General features: G+C 35.5%; 1 protein-coding gene across 5 annotated transcripts in view; it reads left to right on the forward strand.

The window, feature by feature from the left end:
* Positions 1-17,904, forward strand: part of LOC109084617 (interleukin-1 receptor accessory protein-like 1-B) — a 186,505-nt gene extending 168,601 nt beyond the window's left edge. For 2 of the 5 annotated variants that reach the window (XM_042766717.1, XM_042766718.1), the window contains exons 8-12: positions 1,260-1,405; positions 8,471-8,617; positions 13,337-13,507; positions 14,181-14,225; positions 16,124-17,904. In XM_042766717.1, the coding sequence (XP_042622651.1) occupies positions 1,260-1,405; positions 8,471-8,617; positions 13,337-13,507; positions 14,181-14,225; positions 16,124-16,854 (1,240 nt within the window). In that variant the 3' untranslated portion in view covers positions 16,855-17,904. The remainder of the gene's footprint in view (positions 1-1,259; positions 1,406-8,470; positions 8,618-13,336; positions 13,508-14,180; positions 14,226-16,123) is intronic. The other 3 variants (XM_042766719.1, XM_042766720.1, XM_042766722.1) reach the window with 3 other exon arrangements.
* The last annotated feature ends 5,796 nt before the right edge of the window (positions 17,905-23,700 follow it).

A 23,700-nucleotide genomic window follows, 5' to 3' on the forward strand; every position in this document is an offset into this window, starting at 1 on the left:
GTGTTTGGTATGTCAGCTGTCAGTTCGTCAGAACCGATCCTAAGCCAGTTTGTCATTCTCTTCCTCCAGAGTGTCTGAGACTGACTGTGACAGTGGCTGTATGAGAAGTCACAGCCTGCTAATAGTGAAGAGCTGACAGTTTAAATTCTGAATCGAAGAAATCCAGAATGCACAGGAACAGGAGATCCCCTAGGTCTGGGTCTCGCAGTGCTGTCCCCTATAAAAGCTATGAGTCTGATCTGTGGTTTCAGACAGAGGAGACAAGCCTCTGGACTCAGCCGTCCTGACATCACTGTAACCGTGTTGAACATCCACACACGTGAAAAGAGCAGAACGTCACCTCATTCTTTTTGAACTAGAACAGAAACAATGTTTCTTTAATGACATTAATTCCTCATCATCCTTCCCTCTCTTTCTCTGCAGATGTAGTTTCCATGGCAGCTGCAAGGAAAATACACTTTTTTTTCTCTTGCAAACCCAGTTATTTTGTTCTTCACTACAGTGCTAGTGAAAGCTTGGCCATCGTGTGTGTGTTCATGTGTGAGACAATGTTTTATGAAGGATGTGATTCTGTTATTCAAAATTTCAGTGTGTTATTAACTGTCAGCTCTTCATTTTCGTCACTGTCTCTATGTCCGATGAGTGGTTGTAGTTATTAATATCTTCCTCAATAGCTAAGTTACAATTGTCTCAAAACTATACACACACATCCCTTGGTTTTACAAATGTCAAACCTTCAAGAGAAAATCAAACAGTGTTATTTTGATGTAAATTAGAATTTACCTTTGAAAAGCTTTGAAAATGCTAATAAAATGTACACAAATTGCAATGAGTACGTAGATTAAATTATATATATATATATTTATATATATATATATATATATATATATATATATATATATATATATATATATATATATATATATATATACACTGTATACTATCATCAAATCTGAACAAATCCTATATATACAATTTTACGTAGGTGGAATAGAGTACAAATGTACCCAGTCAGATTTTGAAATCACATTTATTGGACACATCAGAGAATCTCTTCTAGAGCACACGTTCTTTGTGTATCTTATTTTTGGATCCACAGCCAATTCATTTGTAGCCCTTTGTAGCCACAGAATAGATGTAGAGGAGGGATAAAACTGGGAGGAGGTTGCGTTCAGCATGAACTCGAGAGTGAATTTGATTAGAATCATACAGTAGATGGTTGTTGTTGAACAGTTTTCCCCTTCTCTCCTCCATTCCAGAACTATTCGGGAGCACTTAGGAGAGCAGGAGGTGTCCATCTCACTGACTATAGATGCCGTGGAGGAGAGTGACCTGGGAAACTACTCCTGTTATGTGGAGAATGGGCACGGCAGACGACAAGCCAACATCCAGCTCAGCAAGAGGGGTAAGAGACACTGAAGAGCAGTGAAGAACATCCCTTTTTTATCATGTCAGGTCTTCAGGTGACTCCTTTATTTCTATAGCGCTTTATACAGTACAGATTGTGTCAAAGCAGCTTCACAGTGTTAAACAGGAAAATAGTATGTCATTAACCGGCTGCTCTTAGTTTTGCTGAAAAACAAGCCAATGTTAAAGTAAAGTACTGTAAAATCCAGTTGTAATTGGTCAATGTGCTCATTTTCTGGCAACCAATATCCTTTCTGATTTTCCAATATTATTTATCATATTATTTGAAGTTAAAAAGTTGCAAAAAAAAAGTTAATAAAAGTTAAAAAAGCTAAATGTAGATATGCCCAAACTCTGTGGTTGTTTTTTTTTTATGGCTGAGCTTGGACAGGTTTTTCCATGTTTGCACTGTTGATTGTGAATGCTGCGCCTTAACATCTTACGCCCTGCTTAGCTGGAGATTTCTGCAACATTAAGGTTCATTTCCTTCTTAGAGACCTAGTTTCCTTTAGTTGAGAATATTTTTACATAATAAATCGCTTCTCTTTTAAAATATGAATCTGAAAAAGGCTTTGATGGCAGACTGATCCTCTTCATTCTGTACATGAAAGAGATCGTCTCTGAGAATGAAGCTGGGCAGATTATGCTGCAGTTGAGATTCACTCTTCACTCTGATGTTTTTTTCATGCCTGCAGTGCTCTTTTAGTAAATACACATCCATATGGACTGATTCTACTCCACTGCGACACTTGACATGTTTTCTTCTAAATCCAATGGTTCAGATAATGGAAATAGAGACATCTGTTTGCCTAAAAATAAATGTCCTGTTGAACCCATATCCAAGGGTTATGCTTTTAATGATCAGTTACCTTCAGATCCCAAAACCTGTGGGATCGATCAACACTTTGACACTTCCTTCCCCAGGAGACACACTGAGAGTTCAAGGAGTTGAAAAACTGCACAGCTCGACTGGACTGCAGATGCATCAATGGGGCCGTTTCCTCTGACAAACAGTGAATTCATCAGCTTCCATCCTACATTCCAGAACACTGAACACAAACACATGAAAGTAACCCTCATCTCTGCTCTCTGACACAATCCAAAATGTCACCGCCGATGAGCAGAGCTGCTGATGTAGACTTGACGCAACACGAGAGCACGAGGCCGACGTCTGCTGGGTCTGTCAGGTCTACCTCAGTATGAACTCTGCCCAGTTATAGAGGATTCATCTTCATACGGCCACTGTGATTTTCTCAGATTGTCAGCTTGCAAACAGACACAGAAGAAGAACATTATAAAAACACATGGGTGGTGTTAGCCTCATTTGGACATGTGTGATCAGCCCCCGAATGCCTGATGTGCTCTCGTTCCTCTCTGTCTGGTGGGAATGACCTGCACTTCAGTGGAGGACAGTAACAGTATTTTCACATTCTTACTGTACTTAAGTACATTTTTCAAGTATCTTTACTTTATTGGAGTATTTTTATTTAGAGAAATGTGTATTTCACTACATTCCAAAGCATAATATTGTACTTACTCCACTACATTTCTTAAAATCATGTTGTTCCTTATTATTTTGAACAGAACAAATCGTCACCCACTCCAAGATGTGATAGCGTATGAAATGCCAAACCTGACAAAATTAGCAATAAATAAATATAAAAATAAATACACCAAAAAGTGAAAATAAATAAATATTTATACTTTTATTTCCTTATGTATATTTTTTCTTTTTCCCATATTTATTTCTTATTTTATTTATTTATAAATTTGTTTAGTTCCACAATTATGTATTTATTTACATATTTATTTCTATATTTATTTATTTATTTACACATTTATTTATTTATTTATTTATTTATTTATTTATGCATGTATTTTCATTTATTTTCGTGTTTTACCTCAGGAATAGTAATCGAGCCAGAGTAGGCGAGTTGTAAGCTTTGAGGTCACAGTGACACCTTCTGTTGCTCAAACAAAATACAAGAAGTGTAGCCTACATGACAAAGATATTTGCAAAACCATTTGAGTTTGGACAAACACTTCCTGTTTACTTTACAGCTTGCAGTGGTTCATACAGCTCCATAGGTTCACAATGAATAATAACTTTATTATAAATAAGATACTATTTATAGAAAGGTGAAAATAAAAAAGTGGAAATTAATAAATGAATAAATAAATAAAATAAAAAAGAAATAAATGTCAGAAAAAAAGAAAAAATATACATAAATAATGAAATAAAATTATAAATAATTATTTATTTTAGTTTTTTTCTTTGTATATTTTTTTTTTTAGATTTATTTATTTATTTTTACATTTTTACATTTCTTTGTATATTTATTTATTTCTAATTTTGTCAGGTTTGGCATTCCATAATAGTGGTGTCATCCCCTGACTTTTGTGCTTTTTACAGTTGCTTATAAACATATACATGGCTAATAACACTGTAATCAGTACAAAGTGGGCTACAATAATATGTAAATAGCATGTATGTACATGATTGTGATTTTGAGAAAACAATGTTTATGCATGGTTAGTGAAAAACTAACATTTTTAAGTCACTGAAATAAGGTCATAAAACACCAAGAGAACATTTGTTCACAAGACTGTCAAACATGGACCTTGTAGCCTAGAATTTTTGCTTCAAAATGATGTGAAATCATCTTGTTTACTCACTCTCAGAAAACAATAGATTTATTTAAATTTTCTAAGACACTTTTTGTTTTCGAAAGGGCATATGTGAGTAGGCATGATTGACCATGAATATTTGTGTGATTCACACCTGAGAAGACAAAGCCCCGCATAATGAGCTGCATAATGAGCCTTTCAGTCAGGTGTGTGACTGAGAGGGAAGAGTTACAATAAAGAATGTGAGGACAAAATAAATGTATATATTATTATGTTTGTAGTTTATTTAGAATATATCTAATTATCTCACAAAATAACTTGAGATTCACTTGCTAGTGCAGTTAACCAGTTTATTAGGAACAATCAAAGTTGACTTTCAAAGCTGAATTTTTAGCATCATTACTCCAGTCACACGATACATAACATTCTAATATTCTGATTTGCTACTCAAAAAAAAAAAAAATTTTTATTATTATTATTATATTATTATTTTTTCTTTTGATTAATTAAAAGAACAGCATCATTTGTAACATGATTATTGTATTTATCATCACTTGTGTGCTAAATAAAAGTTTTAATTTCTATATATACTGACTCCCAGCCTTTGAATGGTATAGTGTATATTGTTACACTTGGAGTAAGACTGGAGTAATGATGCTGAAAATTTAGCTTTGATCACAGGAATAAATTAAAATTTAAAATATATTCAAATAGAAAGCAGTTATTTAAAATAGTAAAAATATTTCACAATATTACTGCTTTAAAAAATGCAACTTTTTGTATTTTGGATCAAATAAATGCAGACTTGGTCAGCAGAAGAGAATTCTTTACAAAAACATTAAAAATCTTACTGTTCAAAAGTTTTGATGGGTATAGTGTCATGTTGAAATATACACTGCTCAAAAAAATTAAAGGAACACTTTGAAAACACATCAGATCTCAATGGCGAAAAATATCATGCAGGATATCTATACTGATATGGACTGGGTAATATGTTAGGAATGAAAAGATGCCACATTGTTTAACCCTCTGGAGTCTAAGGGTATTTTTGGGGCCTGGAGAAGTTTTGTCATGCCCTGACATTTGTGCTTTTTTCAGTTTCTTATAAATATCTAAATGGCTAAAGTCTAATCTCACTGTAATCAGCACAAACTGGGCTATAATAATATGTGAGCAGCATGTATGTACATGATTGTGTTTTTGAGAAAAAAAATGTTATGCGTGGTTAGTGAAAAACTAAAAATGTTAAATCACTTGAATAAGGCAATAAAACACATACAGAACATTGTTTCCTGGGACTTTTGAGAACTGGAGCTTGTAGCCTATAATTTTTATTTCTAAATGATGTGAAAATCATCTTGTTTACTCACTTACAGAAAACAATATATTGATTTCAATTTTCTAAGACACTTTTTGTTGGTAAAAGTCATATGCGAGTAGGCGTCAACTATCATGAATATCTTTTTGTGATTCACACCTGATAAGACAAAGACCTGCATAATAAGCTGCATAATGAGCCATTCAGGCAGGTGAGTGACCGAGAGGGAAGAGTTACAAGAAAGAATGTGAGGACAAAATAAATGTATATAATTTTATGTTTGTAGTTTATCTAGAATATATTTAATTATCCCACAACATAATTTAATATTCACTTGTGAGTGCAGTTAAACAGTTTATTAGGAACAATCAAAGCTGACTTTCAAACTGAATTTTTTGCATCATTACTCCAGTCACACAATCCTTCAGAAATCCTTTTAACAATCTTATTTTCTACAAAAAAAAACATTTATTGTTATTATTATTATTATTATTATTATTATTAATGTTGAAAAGAGCTGAGAATATTTTTTTCAGGTTTTTTAAGGGGGGATAAATTGAAAGAACAGCATTGTTTGTTACATTTGTTACAGTTACATTTATTTGTTACATTTATATTATTTACATCAAGCTTTTGAATGGTATAGTAGTGTATATTGTTATTGAAACTTCATAATATTTCACTTGATTATACATTTAGTCAGGAATTATAGTTTGGAAAAAAGTCTAACTAGTAAAATGTTTACACGTTATGTGAAAACTAGTACAAGTATATAAATAACTAAAAAGAGACTTACTCATGTTTATGATCTCTGCTGAATAAAGTGCTTCATTCTTTTTTTCTGAGGAAATCCAAATCTCAAATCCTCAACCACATCACATCTTTTTGGGGTGAATTATGTCTTATTCCTCTCATCGTCTCGCTGCGTTGTCTTCTGTTGTGTGGGCGTATTCAAGCCGCGCGCTTCAGTGAAACATTAGAATCTGAATAGCGCGTTCAGTGCGGGGGTGTGGTCGCATTAGAAGATAATGAAGGGAGACGTGAAAAACGGACATCGCGTTGTTTTCATATGGATTACCTTATCACAGAATATTTGTTTTCGGCAGCACTTGAAAAACAAATCTAGGATACTAGGCCTTCTAGTTGTCCTGGTCTCAGCTGATATTCAGGGCTGTAGAGGTCTGCTCTAGGTGCTGATCCACCATCTGGTCTGGATACGTACTGGATCCGGGTGACTGCAGTGACCATCTGATCTGGATACAGACTGGATCTGGTGGCTATGGTGACCTCGGAATAAGAGAGAAACAGAGTAATATTAGTGTTGATGCCATTCTTCTTATGATGTAACAAGTACATTGTGTGTTATTGGAAGTGTTCCTGGTTCTGTTTGACCTAATTAATGCAGCCTAAAAATCCTTTAACAGATTTGGATATTAGAAGTATATTAGTGTGTTATGTGTAAGCCAGGTTAAAGAGATGGGTCTTTAATCTAGATTTAAACTACAAGAGTGTGTCTGCCTCCCGAACAATGTTAGGTAGGTTATTCCAGAGTTTGGGCGCTAAATCTGCCGCCCACAGTTGATTCTGATATTCTAGGTATTATCAAATTGCCAGAGTTTTGAGAATGCAGCGGACATGGAGGTTCAAATACTGAGGTGCTAAACCATTCAGGGCTTTATAAGTAATTAGCAGAATTTTAAAATCTATACAATGTCTAATAGGTAGTCAGTACAGTGTTGACAGAGCCGGGCTAATGTGGTCATACTTCCTGGTTGTAGTAAGAACTCTAGCTGCTGCGTTTTGGACCTGCTGGAGTTTGTTTATTAAGTGCACAAAACAACCACTCAATAAAGCATTACAATAATCTAACCTCGAGGTCATGAAAGCATGAATTAGCGTTCCTGCATTTGTGACGTGACATATAGCCAAGTATGGTGACCCATACTCAGAATTCCTGTTCTGCATTAAACCTATCCAAAGTGCACACACACAGCAGTGAACACACACACCATGAACACACACCCGGAGCAGTGGGCAGCCATTTATGCTGCGGCACCCGGGGAGCAGTTGGAGGTTCGGTGCCTTGCCCAAGGGTACCTCAGTCGTGGTATTGCCTGCCCGAGACTCGAACCTACAACCTTAGGGTTAGGAGTCAAACTCTCTAACCATTAGGCCATGACTTCCCCACAAATCTCATTTGACATTGAGATATATATTTAGATATATGTTTCAGATGGAAAAATGTAGTTTTACAAATGCTAGAAATGTGGCTTTCTAAGGAAAGATTGCTATCAAATAGCACACCTAGGTTCCTAACTGATGACGAAGAATTGACAGAGCAGCCATCAAGTCTTAGACAGCGTTCTAGGTCATTACATGCAGAGCTTTTAGGTCCGATAATTAACACTTCTGTTTTTTCAGAATTTAGCAGTAAGAAATTACTCGTCATCCAGTTTTTTATATCTACTATGCATTCTGCTAGTTTTTCAAATTGGTATGTTTCGCCAGGCCGCGAAGAAATATAGAGCTGAGTATCATCAGCATAACACCATGTTTCCTGATGATATCTCCCAAGGGTAACATATAAAGCGAGAAGAGTAATTTTTCAATAGTGTATGACATGCCACAATCCCCCAGGTGTTTTGAGCAGAAGGATTAAATAAAATATATAACATTATTAAATATACAATTTAAAATTACAAAATGAACATACATCAATCAGTACTTTTTCATTTTAATACTTAAAAACATTAAAAATCAAATACTTTTGTACTTTCTCTTGAGTAAAACTGAAAAGGAGTACTTAATACATTTACTGGAGTAATACTTTATTAGGGTATCTGCACTTTTATTCTTTGTGCACCAACCGACGGTCAGTGTGATCAGTCTGTGCACTGGTAAACACAGACTCAGAGGAGCATAGGAAGGGTTTGCTCACTTTGGTTTTTGTTTGACAGGTTTAATACACACGGGATGGAAAGAACAACATCAGGAGTCCTAAACTGAGGGAGAGATGTTTTAGTCTGACCTGATCACATTGTTTACTGTCAGCACAAGCATTTGCTGGTGTACGGCAGGTGTATTATAACTGTCTCTCTCTGTCTGTCTGTCTCTCAGCAGAACTCATGTATACGGTGGAGCTGGCTGGAGGTTTGGGAGCCATTCTGCTGATGTTGATATTTTTGGTGTCCCTGTATAAGTGTTACAGAATTGAACTCATGCTCTTCTACAGAAATCACTTTGGCAGTGAGGATGTGGATGGAGGTAAGGAATATTAGAAAAAAGTTCCAACAATCTAGATAGAGCACTGTAGTATTCATTAATATTCTTTTCTTGAGCCGTTATGGTGGATCAGTTTCTCCTTCACAATACAGTAATCAGTGAAGAGACACACGGCATTAAAATGGTTTATTGACCCAATGTTTGATCAGCTTATTGAGAAATATATTCATTTGCTGGTTGGTTTTGTGTCCCTCAGATATATATTGATTGCATATAGGAATAAGAATAAATATTGAAACACCTAATAAATAATCATATGAGTCTTTAATCCATTTTTAATTGAAATTACTTGCACAATGACCATAAGAGCAACACCTTTAGTCGGCTGTTTCTCTCACCCTTTCTCCTAATTGCTTATATCAAATTTAGTCTTTGTTCCAATGTTTTAATCTTCTCAGTTTTCTGATGTGAGTCTTGCTCCAGTGGGGCTTTTCTTGGAGAGTCATTACTTTTGCTTTCGGTTCGGTAAAGCCTGCGGATGTTAACCGGTGCTTATGTGGCTGATGGAGAAGGATGATGAGAAATAGAGAGGCAAAGGGACAATAAAACACCTTCGACTTTAATTCATTATCAGATGTTCTTTTATAGTGCCTCTTCGGGTAGACAGAAGCTATTTGTCCATGGCCTGAGAGCCAGAGCTAGACAGATCCTCTCAGTCGACATCAGTATAGCATGTTCTGCTGAAGCCGATACTGAACCTGATGCTTCCTCATAGAAATACCCAAACTCATGATCCACCGGACTCTCTGCGAGGTGATTTCTGTCCAAATAAACTGGAGGAACCACCTGTCAATCTAGAGCCTCCTACCTAAAGCTGTTTTTCATGATTAAAAGCTTTTTTTAAGTACTTGTAATTAGATTAAATTACATTTTAAAATACTCATAATCTGATGACAGTTACTTTTTTTATTGATTACATAATTACATATTATTCACACAATAGCAAGAAATTATTCATAATTTATTGATTCTCCCTAATTCCTCTTTTTCATTTTTAATTGTGGGGTCTTCGGTCATTTCTGACCGGAATATTTTACGTTTTGAAATGTTAAAAATCACAGCTTCATCTGAATGATATGAAATGCGGTGACTTTTATGGCACTTGGGGTCTGAACCAGTGTTAATTTAGTTAACGAAGACGACGACGAAAAATATTCGTTAACGAACATTTTTTCTGTGACGAAGACGAGACGTTGACGAGCTAAAAAAATATCTGATGACGAAATTATGACGAAATTTATGCCGCGTTTTCGTTAAACTAGACGAGACTGGACTATAATGTTATTTGAGGACTACCAGACATTCAAAATGCATCCTATAGGCTTTTGTCTTTCAAAATGTGCATCCCTGTCATTGGATTGCGATCAGCCGCAGTGGATGGATAGACTACAAAAACGCGAACTAGCGATCTGAAACAATGGCCTCAGCACCCGAAGGGGTATGGATAAGGTAACCAGACGTCCCGTTTTTTCCCGGGAGCCACAATTCGTTGTCGATTAACTTAAAGTTAGTGAAGGCGGGATAGGCAAAATCACGCTGATAGAAGCGTTCTCTCTGTCGCGCACGCGCACGCTCCACTTCCTCAGTTCTCATATACAGCGCGCAATCAGTTCTCAACGCTCAAATACACACACAGCAGTCCAAATGTTTATCGTGTAGAGTATATCACGTAAATACAGTAGGTTATGGATTAAGTGAACGTGAACAGGTGGGTGAAAACTGAACGTGTGTCAGTATTTCATGCATGCCTTCCGTCTCAAAAGGACAGCATTCCCAAATTAAATACCTATCTGGTCATTAATGTTAACCAACAAAAGATGTTAAATAAATGTATACATGTTAAGTAAAACCTACAGTATCTGAAAAATGAGTTTAATTTGTATCTCTATTGTATGTCTTATTGTGCTTCTTTAAATATATATATATATATATTATATATATAATATATATATATATATATATATATATATATATATATATATATCTATATATATATACTATTTTTATAAGTTGCTCCTTTTTCACTTAAAGAGAAAGCTCACCCAAAAATGAAAATTGTCATAATTTATTCAAAATTTTCCAAATTCAGTCATTGATTCAAATTTCTCATAAGCTTAATTGATTTGGTCTAAAGAGAGAAGAATTGATGATTATTTTAATTTGAAAACTACATATAAAATCGCTACCAAAATAAATTCTGGTTACTACAGTTTGGCTAAAACTATTGACTAAAAGTAGTGACTAAAAGTTGACTAAAATGCAATGACTTTTCGTCGACTAAAACCTAGACTAAAACTATGAAAGACTCAAATGACTAAAATGTGACTAAGACTATTAAGCATTTTCGTCTCAAGACTAAGACTAAGACTAAATCAAAAACGCCTGCCAAAATTAACACTGGTCTGAACGCACAAAAAAATTGAGGGCATGATTCGAACAGTCTAAGTGGGCGTAAAAAAATGGTAACACTCAGGGTCTTCGGTCAAAAATGACCGGCCATAGGAAATAAATGGGAAATAGACAAAAATACAACAATTCAGAGAATATTTGTGTACACAATCTACAAATCGATCACAAAACTGAAAAAACGTGCACAGTAGTTAAGGGATGACACTATAAAACATCAAGAGTTTGATATTGACACATCCAATCACATACAGATACACACACACACACACATACTTACACATAGACACCTATGAAATACTGTGTCTGTAACACAGAGCAAAGTTTTGAGAATGTGAAATCCATTCAATAATTCAGTCATAATGCAGAAAAATCTCACAGCAGTGAAGCTATGACGCTCTAAAATGCAAAAATCCACTTTGCAAGAGACATTCTTTAGTTATCTGTGACAGTTACATAGTAGCCCGCATAGGATAAAGTTAGAATAGTATTTATAACTCTTATTTTATTTTATTATTTCTATTTTTTTATTTACTGTTTCAATATTTAATGCTTCCTGTTATTTGAGCGTGTTTGTTATTGTTGTTTCCTTTTGATTACTATTCCTTCCTTTTGTTAGTGTTCATTGAAATTTTACAAAAATAGACGTTTATTGCAAAATGTTTACATAAACTGTTATGTTTGAATGAACTGCATTTTTAAAATTAAATTCTAAATCAAAAAAGTTTGACAAAATGCTTACTTGTGTTCTCTTTCTAACATAATGTTCAGCTTTGATTGTAATCATAATGCAAAAACTTTAATGCAAATAATGCATGAAATGATTATTTATAACAACAAAATATCTAAAACTATACAAAATGTACTCTTTAGAATGTATTAATATATATTCAAATCGACTACTTAATATGAGTCAGCAATTATGTCTAAAATCAATAAGGGAATTCACAAGCCTCTCTATAGATTCCTATACTGGCAATAAGTGGTTGCACCATGCACTTACATGTTTTTCTTTCTTTGCTCTGACCAGGTGGCGCTAAAAAATCTTCAAAAAAATGTTTTTGAAAGGCCTAGTCTCTGGTTTAATCTGAAATACAACATTAATTTAAAAATAATTTTGAAAAATTAGAAAAAAAAAATTATGTACTATTTTCTATGAGAAAACTTGTTCATAATTATTGCATAAATATTAATTAATACCTTAAAATTTTCTCAAAATACAAAATAAAAAATATTATTGAATAAAAATATATTCCATTGATTTTACTGGGGGCAAAAAAAGTTACATTTCAGGTGTCCGGTCACTTTTGACCGTGAAGACCCTGAGTGTGACTCCCAAATGAGGGCCGCACAAGGGTTAAAATGTTCTATGTTCTTAAATAGCCTGCCACTTATATAACACTCAGAAAGTCTGTCAGTTTTGTGGACATTCACACAGAGATCAGTCACTAGTCAGGAGGACACACAGCATTCCACATGGATTCAAGAAGTGTCTCAACTGAATTATCACTCAGTGGGTTATTTAACCATGTATAACTGAGTCTTTGGAAGGCTGTTGTCTTTCAAACACATTAAAATGCACAAATCCAGGTGGATGCTGCACACTGGTGCTGGTTGAGGAGAGAAACACATGTATGTAAAGCGCTTTGGGTGTACAGCAATACACAATAAAGCGCTACATAAGTTCATTCGTTCAAATTCACATTATTTCTTTTTTACATGAAATGCAGGGATTTCCATACTTTTTGTCATCTGATTATCTTTCACCTAAATATATTTTGTTTACCTGTACATCATGTGACCATTAACCTGTTAACCTGTATGTCATGTGGTTAATGGTCACATGACATACAGGTAAACGTTAAATATTTTATTTTGTTAGTAGGTGTTTTATTTTGATTGATGTTATTTGAAAATGGCTTACATTTTTTATGATTTAAATAATTATTAGCTTTTCATTAAATTCACAAGCCCTAGTTTGGGAAACTTACACAATGTAATGTTTAATACACTTTATGTTGTTAATTACAATTAATGGAATATATTTTCTTACTCTTTGTATTTATATATCAATATGATACAAGATGATCCTATTAAATCATTGTGATAAATGAGTTAGGTCAGAAGTAATCTAAAAGTTGTCTGATGTAATCTAATGGATTACAGTACTAACTACAGTTTTTGTCATGTAATTTGAAATCAGTAATCTACCCAGCTCTGGTTACAGGTTATGAATGCTGTTAGTGTGATGGAAACCCATTTCACTGTGATTCTCCATTTTGTGTGTGTGTTTTGAAAATAAAGACTACGATGCATACGTGTCCTACACTAAAGTGGATCCAGATCAGTGGAGTCAGGAAACCAGAGAGGAGGAACGTTTTGCTTTGGAGATTCTGCCAGACATTCTGGAAAAGCATTATGGGTATAAACTCTTCATTCCTGACAGGGACTTGATCCCAACTGGAAGTAAGTTGCATTCGTTGTAAGGTGTGTGTTTGTGTGTGTGTAAACGTGTTTTTGTGTTCATCTTCATCCTATCGAATGCTCTATGGATATTTTCAGCATCATTTTGTTGATTAGCTTTTTGTTTGGTCTGTACATTTTTCTAAATTCAAAGTATTTTTTATTATAAAGACTGAAGTTTCTTGTACATCATTTGCTTGTGTTTGTACTTCTTTCATTCACTTGTATGTTTTTCATTTGCTGGTCCAACTCGACATGTACGTCTGTCTTGCCCTTTTTATTTGATCATTTGTTGATCGTTTTGTCTACAGTCATGTCTGTTGTCCGGGGACTGTTAGATGTTAATATGGGATGAGGTGCACACAATCAGGGCTAAGAAACCATTGATTTGTGTTTGTGTTTAGGAGTTATTGGCTCTTCAAAGAGCAGCTCAAGCCATGTTTAATGTAAATCACTTCACTGATGTGATCAACAGCTAACACTGTTAGCTCTGTTAGCCCTGCAGCTACAAGTCCCATATTAAACTGGATAAACTGGTGATCATAACTGACAATCCTAAGGCAAAAAGACAGTTATGCCAGTTTCTCTTGTGGAAGTCCTTGCTGGTTTGTTTCTCTGATTGACTTTCTGCTGAATTGGCTGTTCAGACTTTCAATGTTGCAATATTTATGTCTAGGTTTCAGCAATGATCATTTCCAGGATGACACAAGACTCCTTAGAGGTATTCTTCCATGGCCTTTTTCATTTGTCAACAAACCTTTTTGCAGACTTCACCTTTGGGGGAAATTGGGGCATGGCGCTGATTTGAACCAGGATTCAGTTTGAGCAGAACACCATCATATGTTCTGAATGTAGAAAATTAGAAGAAACAATTGACTTGGACGAGTCTAAGAGAGGCTTTGGGGGTTTCTGCTGTTAGAGAGCGAGTGATTTTGAACTGGTGGGGTTTGAACAGTATTATGCTTTTCCTATTTGTTGAAGTATGGCTAAAAAGAGGCATTGAAGAGATATTATAGAACTTGTAGAGCTTGATTACTGTATTAAACAGTAAGACCTTATTGACTAGATGTGTTACTGTACTGGTGTAGTTGTCTAACACAGTGGTTCTCAATTCCAGTCCACATTTTGCATGTCTCTCTTATCTGATGCATATGGCATGCAGGAAAATAGTAGGCTAAATCATGTGCACAATTTACTATTTCGTTCCCTTGATTTATAAATTGTGTGCACGATTTACTAATTCTTTCCCTCAATTTGCAAAATCGTGCACACGATTTATAAATCGAGAGAACGAATTAGTAAATTGTTCACATGATTAACAAATCAAGGGAACAAAATAGTAATCATGTGCACGTTTTAGTACATCGAGGGAATTAATTAGTAAATTGTGCGCACGATTTATTTATTTTTTTCTTGCATGTCATGTGCGGGGCTCCGTAGAATCAGGTGCATTAAATAAGGAAGAGATGCAAAATGTGCAGAGCAGTGGTACCACAGGACTGGAATTGAGAACCACTGGTCTAACACACACACACAGATAACTCTCTCTTTCACCAGATTGAAGCCACAGTTGTGACCAATGATTGAAAGCCTTTTGCAGCTCCGTTTGTAAGGTTTAGGCCAGAGTAACGCAGCTCTGAACACATTTCGTTTTCTCAGCAATGCTATATTAGATCAATATATAAAACTTAGGAACTGCCACAGGGTCTCGTTCAGAGCAGGATTTGTGTTTGATGTCTGTCCTGTTCCCCCGTTCTGTGTTGTCAGTGTGTTCCGTCATTAAGTCATTCAGCTTTTTTTTATTTCACATCTTCAGGCTGGAATACACTACATGACTTTTGAAATCTGAACAGATTTTAAAACGTTAGGCATCATACACTTGCTGACTTTGTAAACAATCACAATAGAAAAACTGGCCATCATACACTAAACGACTGAGGATCAGACACTAGCAGACCGTAAAGTCCTTCCGATCACAACAAAGTCACAGAAATGTGCGTCTTGTTGCTAGGAGACATGTGACAAATGCAAACATGATGTGTTCTAAAATTTGCTCAAAATATCAAACATATTAGATATCCTCTGATTGGATGGATTCATAGTTTGACACTAAAAAATCGGAGTCTGTGAACATCAGACACTACACAATTTTCTGTGAAATCTGTCGACTCAAATCTGCAGACTGACTGTTTTTCGGCGACTAGCATTAACTTGTTCAAACTGTAAATCAGGGGAAAATCAGGGCAAAAGTCATGTAGTGTATTCCAACCTTTAGTAAGGTTCTTCAACAGATGGTTTTACTGCACACACAGTGCTATGCTGTGACTTTAAATTAGTTTTCACTCATAATTTGCTTGTAATTTTCACAAATAATTACAACAACAGCAAGTAACACATTCAATTAAGCATCCAATTTTGAAGTAGAAAGTAAAGCATTTTCTTAAACAATATATATATTTTTTTACTGTGTAGGACACATGAGATTTGTGTTTCCTTCTGTTTTGTTTGCATGTTGTCCTTTTCAAAGCAAAACAGGTTGAATAAAAACATGTTAGTATTTTTGCCGGATTTAAAAAACGTGGAGACTGTTGACGCTCTGTGTCTCTCTCTGTCTCTCAGCCTACATCGAGGATGTGGCTCGCTGCGTCGACCAGAGCAAACGTCTCATCATTGTCATGACGCCCAACTACGTGGTGAGGCGTGGCTGGAGCATCTTCGAGCTGGAGACACGGCTGCGCAACATGCTGGTCACCGGCGAGATCAAAGTCATCCTAATCGAATGCGCTGAGCTGCAGGGAATTATGAACTACCAGGAAGTGGAGGCTCTCAAACACACCATCAAACTGCTGACGGTCATCAAGTGGCCGGGACCCGAGAGCAGCAAGCTCAACTCCAAGTTTTGGAAGCATCTGCAGTACGAAATGCCCTTTAAGCGGCCCGAGCCCAAGCTGTCGCATGAGCAGGTGCTGGATGTTAGCGAGCAGGGCCCATTCGGAGAGCTGCAGACCGTCTCTGCCATCTCCATGGCTGCAGCCACTTCCACCGCCATGGCCACTGCGCATCCCGAGCTGCGCTCCACCTTCCACAACACATACCACACGCAGCTGCGGCAGAAGCACTACTACAGGAGCTATGACTACGACATTCCCTCGTCCGGCACCCTCCCGCCACTGTCCTCGCTGGGCAGCCAGCACACCTACTGCAACATCCCCATGACTCTGCTGAACGGCCAGCGGGTGCAGGGGAAGCTGGCCCGCGACCAGCAGCAGGCCCTGGAGGAGCAGCATGTCAACAACGCCATGCTGCCGCTGCTGCCCCGCGAGACCAGCATTTCCAGTGTGATCTGGTGACGGCGTCGGGAATGGACATTTCTGTGAATGCCACTTATTAAGACCCTTAAAAACTGCTGCTGTTGACTTTGCACCATGATTCACAGGGGTTCAAAACTGAAGGGATGTGATGAAGACAGGCCGACAGGGAGGTTCCTTTTCTCACAAACAGCTCATTCATACTCTTTCAAGGAATACAGGGTCTTGTACATATGTTTGCAGTTTCTTTGTAGCATTGGAATTTTTTCAGTTTTGATCTTGTTTTCTTTTTCAAATGTCTGATTTGTCCTTTTCCCCTTATGAAATGACTGAGCAGAGACACGTGTAAAGAGTAAAGGCTGACCTGTTGTGTTTTTCTCTTGACTTGTTTTCAAGTACAATACTTGTTTTCTAAGTCATTATAGAATTTGTGGCATTGTACTGTTTTTTCTTTTGAGGGTTTTTTTTTTTAAGGGTCAGTCAATGAGATGTATCTACTTTGAAGAAAAACACCATTATGCAAATGCTCCTGAGGCCTGAAAACTCTTCTTCTTGCTGAATGAATGACTGAGCAGATGACATACAAGAGGAAAAACTAGATGTCGTAATGATGCTCTAGTGTCTCTGCTGCTCTCTGTTTCTCTCTCTAAGCTGTTGAGACTTTCTGTTAGAAAAGAAAGAAAAAACAGCTTTGCTGTACAGCTTGATAGAGAGAACTTAAGAAAAATTTATAAATTATTTTAAAAGAAAAAAAAAATCTATTTTATAACAAAAGGATTTGCTTGGAAAGACACAGTAGGTCATTTCATTCATGTCATTACTGGAAGCACTGGAGGGACATTTTGGCTCACCAATTTTAGAGAAAAAAGAATACAAGTATTTTTAATGTTTCTGTCTAATCATGGATGAGCAAGGGAAAACCAGTTGTTTTTATTTTCCCCATGATACTGGAATTTATTTTGAGTGTGCATAATGACTAGATATGTAATTTAGGTAACACTTTATAATAACATTCTGTTATAAGTCATTTATAAATTATTAGTTAATGATGAACTAATCATTTACAAAACATGACTATACTTTCATAAATGATAAGTAATAAGTTAACATTTTAGTAATGTTTTATTCAGTTATAATTCACTTATAAATTATTAGTTAATTGTGAACGAATCATTTACAGAACATGACTATATGTTCATAAATTATTAATGAGTGGTATGCTAACTATTTACAAATGTGTTTTTTTTTACCTTTATTTAACCTTTATTTAACCAGATGATCTCATTGAGATTTAAAATCTATTTTTCAAGAGAGACCTGGCCAAAATGGCAGCATCTTAACAGCGCATAATTACAAATGATCACCAAGCATATGCACAACAACAAGAGACATTAAACAATATCCTCAGATACATAAACAAACAACATCAACATCAGCCTACTTAAAAGTACAATTTATACCAACCATAGGTTTAAAACGATTTAAAAAAAAAAAAAAAAAAAAAAAAAAAAAAAACAGTGACAACAATTTATAGCATCTATTTCCAAAACTTTCATGCATTGTTTAAATTCACCAATAGAAATCAGAGTTCGCAATTGCAATTCAGACTGTAATGTGTTCCAAGTGGCGGGGGCTGCATAACTAAAAGCCTTCTTACCAAGCTCTGTACGAACTGTAGGTACAGATAACAAGTACAAATTACCAGAGCGTAAATTATAAGAACTAATATTACGTGACATATAGCAGCAAAGATAAGACGGAAGCATATCCAACATAGACTTATAAATAAAAATAAGCCAATGTATATGCCTCCTCACTGACAATGAGGGCCAGTTTGTCAATTTGTACAAAGTACAATGATGTACTGATGCCTTACATCCAGTCACAAATCTTAATGCATTATGATAGACAGTATCCAACAAAGACAGACATTTATCAGGCGCATTTCTATAGAGCAAATCACCGTAATCAAGTGCAGGGAGAAAGGTGGCAGCAACCAATCTCCTCCTAGTTTTCCAAGAAAAACAGGCTTTGTTTCTAAAATAAAATCCTATTTTTAATTTGAGCTTTTTTACCAGTTTATCAATGTGCAACTTAAAAGAAAGCTGATCGTCAATTAATATACCCAAATATTAATACAATTTGACTTGTTCGATCTGCTCACCATGTATAGTAAAAATACTTGGAAAACTGTCCAAAGACCTCTTTCTAAGTTATCTTAGAAAAAATTCAAATCATGAAATAAATCAAACTGATCATTAGTAGATGGTTTATAAGTTATTAGTTGATACATTATTTATCACTTATAAATCACTGAAGTATTTATGTCAAAATTGTTTTATATAATTATCTCAATAAACAATTGTTAATCATGAACAAATGATGAATATACCATTAGTAAATGATCAGTATATGATTTATTGAAGAAGTTGTAAGTTGGTCTGTGTTCAAAAGCACAAACATGCAGGTGTGCTAAAGCACTATTTTTAAGAAGAGTAATTCATTTGTTTTGAAGTGGATAAACATTTATAAATGCCTTAGTCAGGTGATTCCAGTGGCTTGTGTTAAATCCTTTCACTCATCAGCACAGACTTGTGTTCTGTGTGGGATCTAGTGATGAAGTGAACCTCTCAACCGCTTTCCTTCCACTGAAGCTCACATCAGGTGCACATATATGAAAATATACACCACATCTCTATACACCCACAACATACACCCACAACAACACACAACACACAACAAAAAGTTCAACAACACCTGTTATAGATGATGTGTAAACGCATGAACGCATAAATACTTCAATGATTTATTAAGTGATAAATAATGTATCAACTAATAACTTATAAGCCATCTACTAATGATCAGTTTGATTTATTTCATGATTTGAATTTTTTTAAGATAACTTACAACACATTTGTAAATAGTTAGCATACCACTCATTAATAATTTATGAACATATAGTCATGTTTTGTAAATGATTAGTTCATCATTAACTAATAACTTATAAGTGACTTATAACTGAATTAATAAAACATCACTAAAATGTTAACTTATCACGTATTAATCATTTGTGAATGCATAGTCATGTTTTGTAAATGATTTGATTAGTTCATCATTAACTAATAATTTATAAATGACTTATAACAGAACATTATTATAAAGTGTTACCATAATTTATAATATAATTATACAGTATATATATATTTGCAAAAGACATTTCACATCAGTAAAATGTCTCATGTCTCTAAATAATTACATGATTTGTTCTCTTCACTGCACATTGAAACCTGTTAACCTCCATTGTAGTGCCTCCTGCTGCTCCACCACAACCACCATCCACAGCTTAAGAGCGGTACTGCATCACAGTTGCATTGTCTCACCGTTTCTTAGATACTGCCGTGACATCACTGCTCTCCAGCTCATCCGTGTTTCTACTGTAGTGATCGTAGAGGGGAAGGAGCAGACCTGGGACAGGTTTTACCTCATTTTATACTAAGGGTCAGTCCTATATCAGTCACTAGGGGCAGCCTACATACACCTCTACTCTCATAGTTTAACAACAGAAAAGCAGAGGCTCGAGTGAATGTCCGGTGTATTTACAGGAGGGTCAGTTATTTAGCCCTCATGCATCCAGGTGTTTATTCATGAAGCTGCCCCGTGGCAAACAGCCAAGACGTTCAAGATGTTTTTTATTAGCCTCACTGTCAGTCTAATGAAGGCTTTATATCAATAACTTACAACTCGCATGTAAATGAAGTGAAACCAAAGCTGGCAATTAGTGATGCCTTCTCAGATGCGCTGGTGGATATGAGGGCAAATTGAACTAGGAACTAGTGTAGTTGAAAAGGCTTATAAGGGGCGAAAATCATTGTTGTACCAGTCCATACAGAACAGCATAATGTCATAGCCACACCCCATGTCCTGTTCACAGTGTTTATTTGATCAGCAGTGCCAAAAGAGTCCTTTTTAAATATTATGAACAGATTATATGCAAAAATCTGTAACACTCAAAGGTGGCTTGAAAAGCAACAGGGTCATGCCAGCCTTCTCATGAAGCATTTCAACAGACCCCAGATTCCCAGTTTGTAAATGTCAGCTCTTTTTTTAATAATCTGTTGGTGCTTAGCTTCTCTGATCTGAGAGGACACCAATCTGATTATTTACACATTATTATTTTAATCATTTTTTTTAACAAGGGATTTTTTTTTCTTGTATTTTATATTATATTGTGTAAATATCAGTTGAAACGGTGATAAAAGTAAGACAATCTAGTCACATTCATGAGAGAAAAAAAACAAACAAAAAAAAAACACTGTTGGCAATTTCCAAGAGAGTGGCAAATTGTTTCATGAGCATTTCTGATTTTACTGATCAAAATAAGAATAACAACAACAATAATATATAGCACAGAATTTGTCTCTGGCACTTTCACCAATCTTACACTAAAGACTAAGTTTCTGTTTGTCTCCTGTTTTTGACATTTTCTCTTTTTTTATTCTATTCTGTATCTGCAATGTTAATTGAAGAGAAACTATCATTAATAAAATACACATTTAATAATACTTCATGTCATCCAATTTCTTTAACTTGAGTTATTTAAAAAGTGAAACAGGGTTAGTGTGATGTAGGGCTGTGCAAAAAATCAAATGCGATTTTCATGCTCATCTCGTCAGGCGCTCCTGTGATTAAAAGTAAATCTCCAGCATGTGCGTTCAGATGGAGCAGCATTTACTACACAGAGCCGTAGTTCACTGACAAGCTAGGCAAAATTGCATTCAAAATCACAGGCGATTCATTGCCAATTATGAATGTGATTTTGTGTAGCTTGTCAGTGAACTACTGCTCTGTGTAGTAGGGCTAAAAAAAAAAAAAAATTCGCATTCGATTTTTTGCACAGCCGTAGTATGATTTAATGGAAAAAGTACGTAGTATGATTTAATGGAAAAAAAAATAACGTTCAAATGTTTAGAAATACAGGTCAGTTGAATCGTTCAGCTTTCTGTTCTGTAAGTTGGTGTGGATATACGTTTTATGCAACAATCTGCTTTTTGAACATTCATCAAGAAATGAGCTCCAGCAGGTGCGCATGCAGACTAAGAATGCATTTCTAGGTTGAAACAAATGGTTCTTCTTATGCTAACACTAAAAGCACAATAATATGCTAGAAAAGATAATCTTTTCTACAAATAATAATAATAAAAATGAGGAAACCTAAGCCAAGATACATACTAATATTGTGTACAAATAGTAATAAATAATGATTCTATTACAGTGTTTTAAAAACGCTTACATTTTTTGAAACTATAGCTCCATTTCTCAAAACTCTACACACAAAACCACAAAACACACACACAGAGGCGTCATGCCCATTCAAATTGATTGACTTTTGAGCCAAGTGGATTTTGAATGCAGCTTCCCAAAAAAAAGGTGATTAATAAATTCTATTTTTAATAAAAGCACACCGCGTGATTAGAACGTTCAGTGCGTTATATCATCAGCTGCTAAAATTCTAATCTGTGTTTCCTGGCTGGCACTGAGCCAGAGACAGATGCGTTTTTACAGCTTAGCATTAAGACCAATTAGAGTTACAAATGACTTCCTCTTATCATCTGGTCGTGGTTGTATCTCGCTATTAGCTAATAGCACTATTGGATCTTAGCACAGCATTTGACACTATTGACCACAACATTCTTTTGAATAGACTAGAAAACTTTGTTGGCATTAAATCATACTTAAATGACCACCATCAATTCGTAGCAGTGAATGAAGAGGTATCATATCGATCACAAGTGCAGTATGGAGTACCGCAAGGCTCAGTTACTTGCTTTACATGTCACCCTTGGGAGATATCAACAGGAAACACGGTGTTAGCTTTCACTGTTATATACAAATATAATTAAATACAGTTGCTCCTTTACGCTTAAGGAAGGTTAAGGAAAACTGTCCGACACCGTGGTATAATGAGCACACTCGCACCCTAAAGAGAGCAGCCTGGAAAATGGAGCGCAGCTGGAGGAAAACAAAACTAGAGGTATTTCGTATTGCTTGGAGGGAAAGTAACCTATCCTACAGAAAAGCATTAAAAACTGCTAGATCTGATTACTTTTCATCTCTTTTAGAAGAAAACAAACATAACCCCAGGTATTTATTCAATACAGTGGCTAAATTAACGAAAAATAAAGCATCAACAAGTGTTGACATTTCCCAACAGTAATGACTTTATGAACTACTTTACTTCTAAAATCGATACTATTAGAGATCAAATTGTAACAATGCAGCTGTCAGCTACAGTATCGCATCAGACAGTGCACTATATATCCCCTGAGGAACAGTTCCACTCATTCTCTACTATAGGAGAGGAAGAATTGTATAAACTTGTTAAATATTCTAAACCAACAACATGTATGTTAGACCCTATTCTATCTAAGCTCCTAAAAGAGGTGCTTCCAGAAGTCATAGATACTCTTCTGACTATTATTAATTACTCGTTGTTATTAGGATATGTCCCCAAAACCTTCAAACTGGCTGTTATTAAGCTTCTCATCAAAAAACCACAACTTGACCCCAAAGAACTAGTTAATTACAGACCGATCTCGAATCTCCCTTTTCTGTCCAAGATACTAGAAAAGGTAGTATCCTCACAATTATATTCCTTCTTAGAGAAAAATGGCATCTGGGAGGATTTCCAGTCAGGATTTAGACCATATCATAGTACTGAGACTGCTCTCCTTATAGTAACAAATGACCTGCTCTTATCATCTGATTGTGGTTGTATCTCTCTATTAGTGCTGCGTTCAACACTATTGACCACACCATTCTTTTGCATAGACTAGAACACTTTGTTGGCATTAATGGAAGTGCATTAGCATGGTTTAAATGAATGAAGAG

This window comes from Cyprinus carpio, chromosome A11, assembly GCF_018340385.1.
Source record: "Cyprinus carpio isolate SPL01 chromosome A11, ASM1834038v1, whole genome shotgun sequence".
Taxonomy (NCBI): Eukaryota; Metazoa; Chordata; class Actinopteri; order Cypriniformes; family Cyprinidae; genus Cyprinus; species Cyprinus carpio.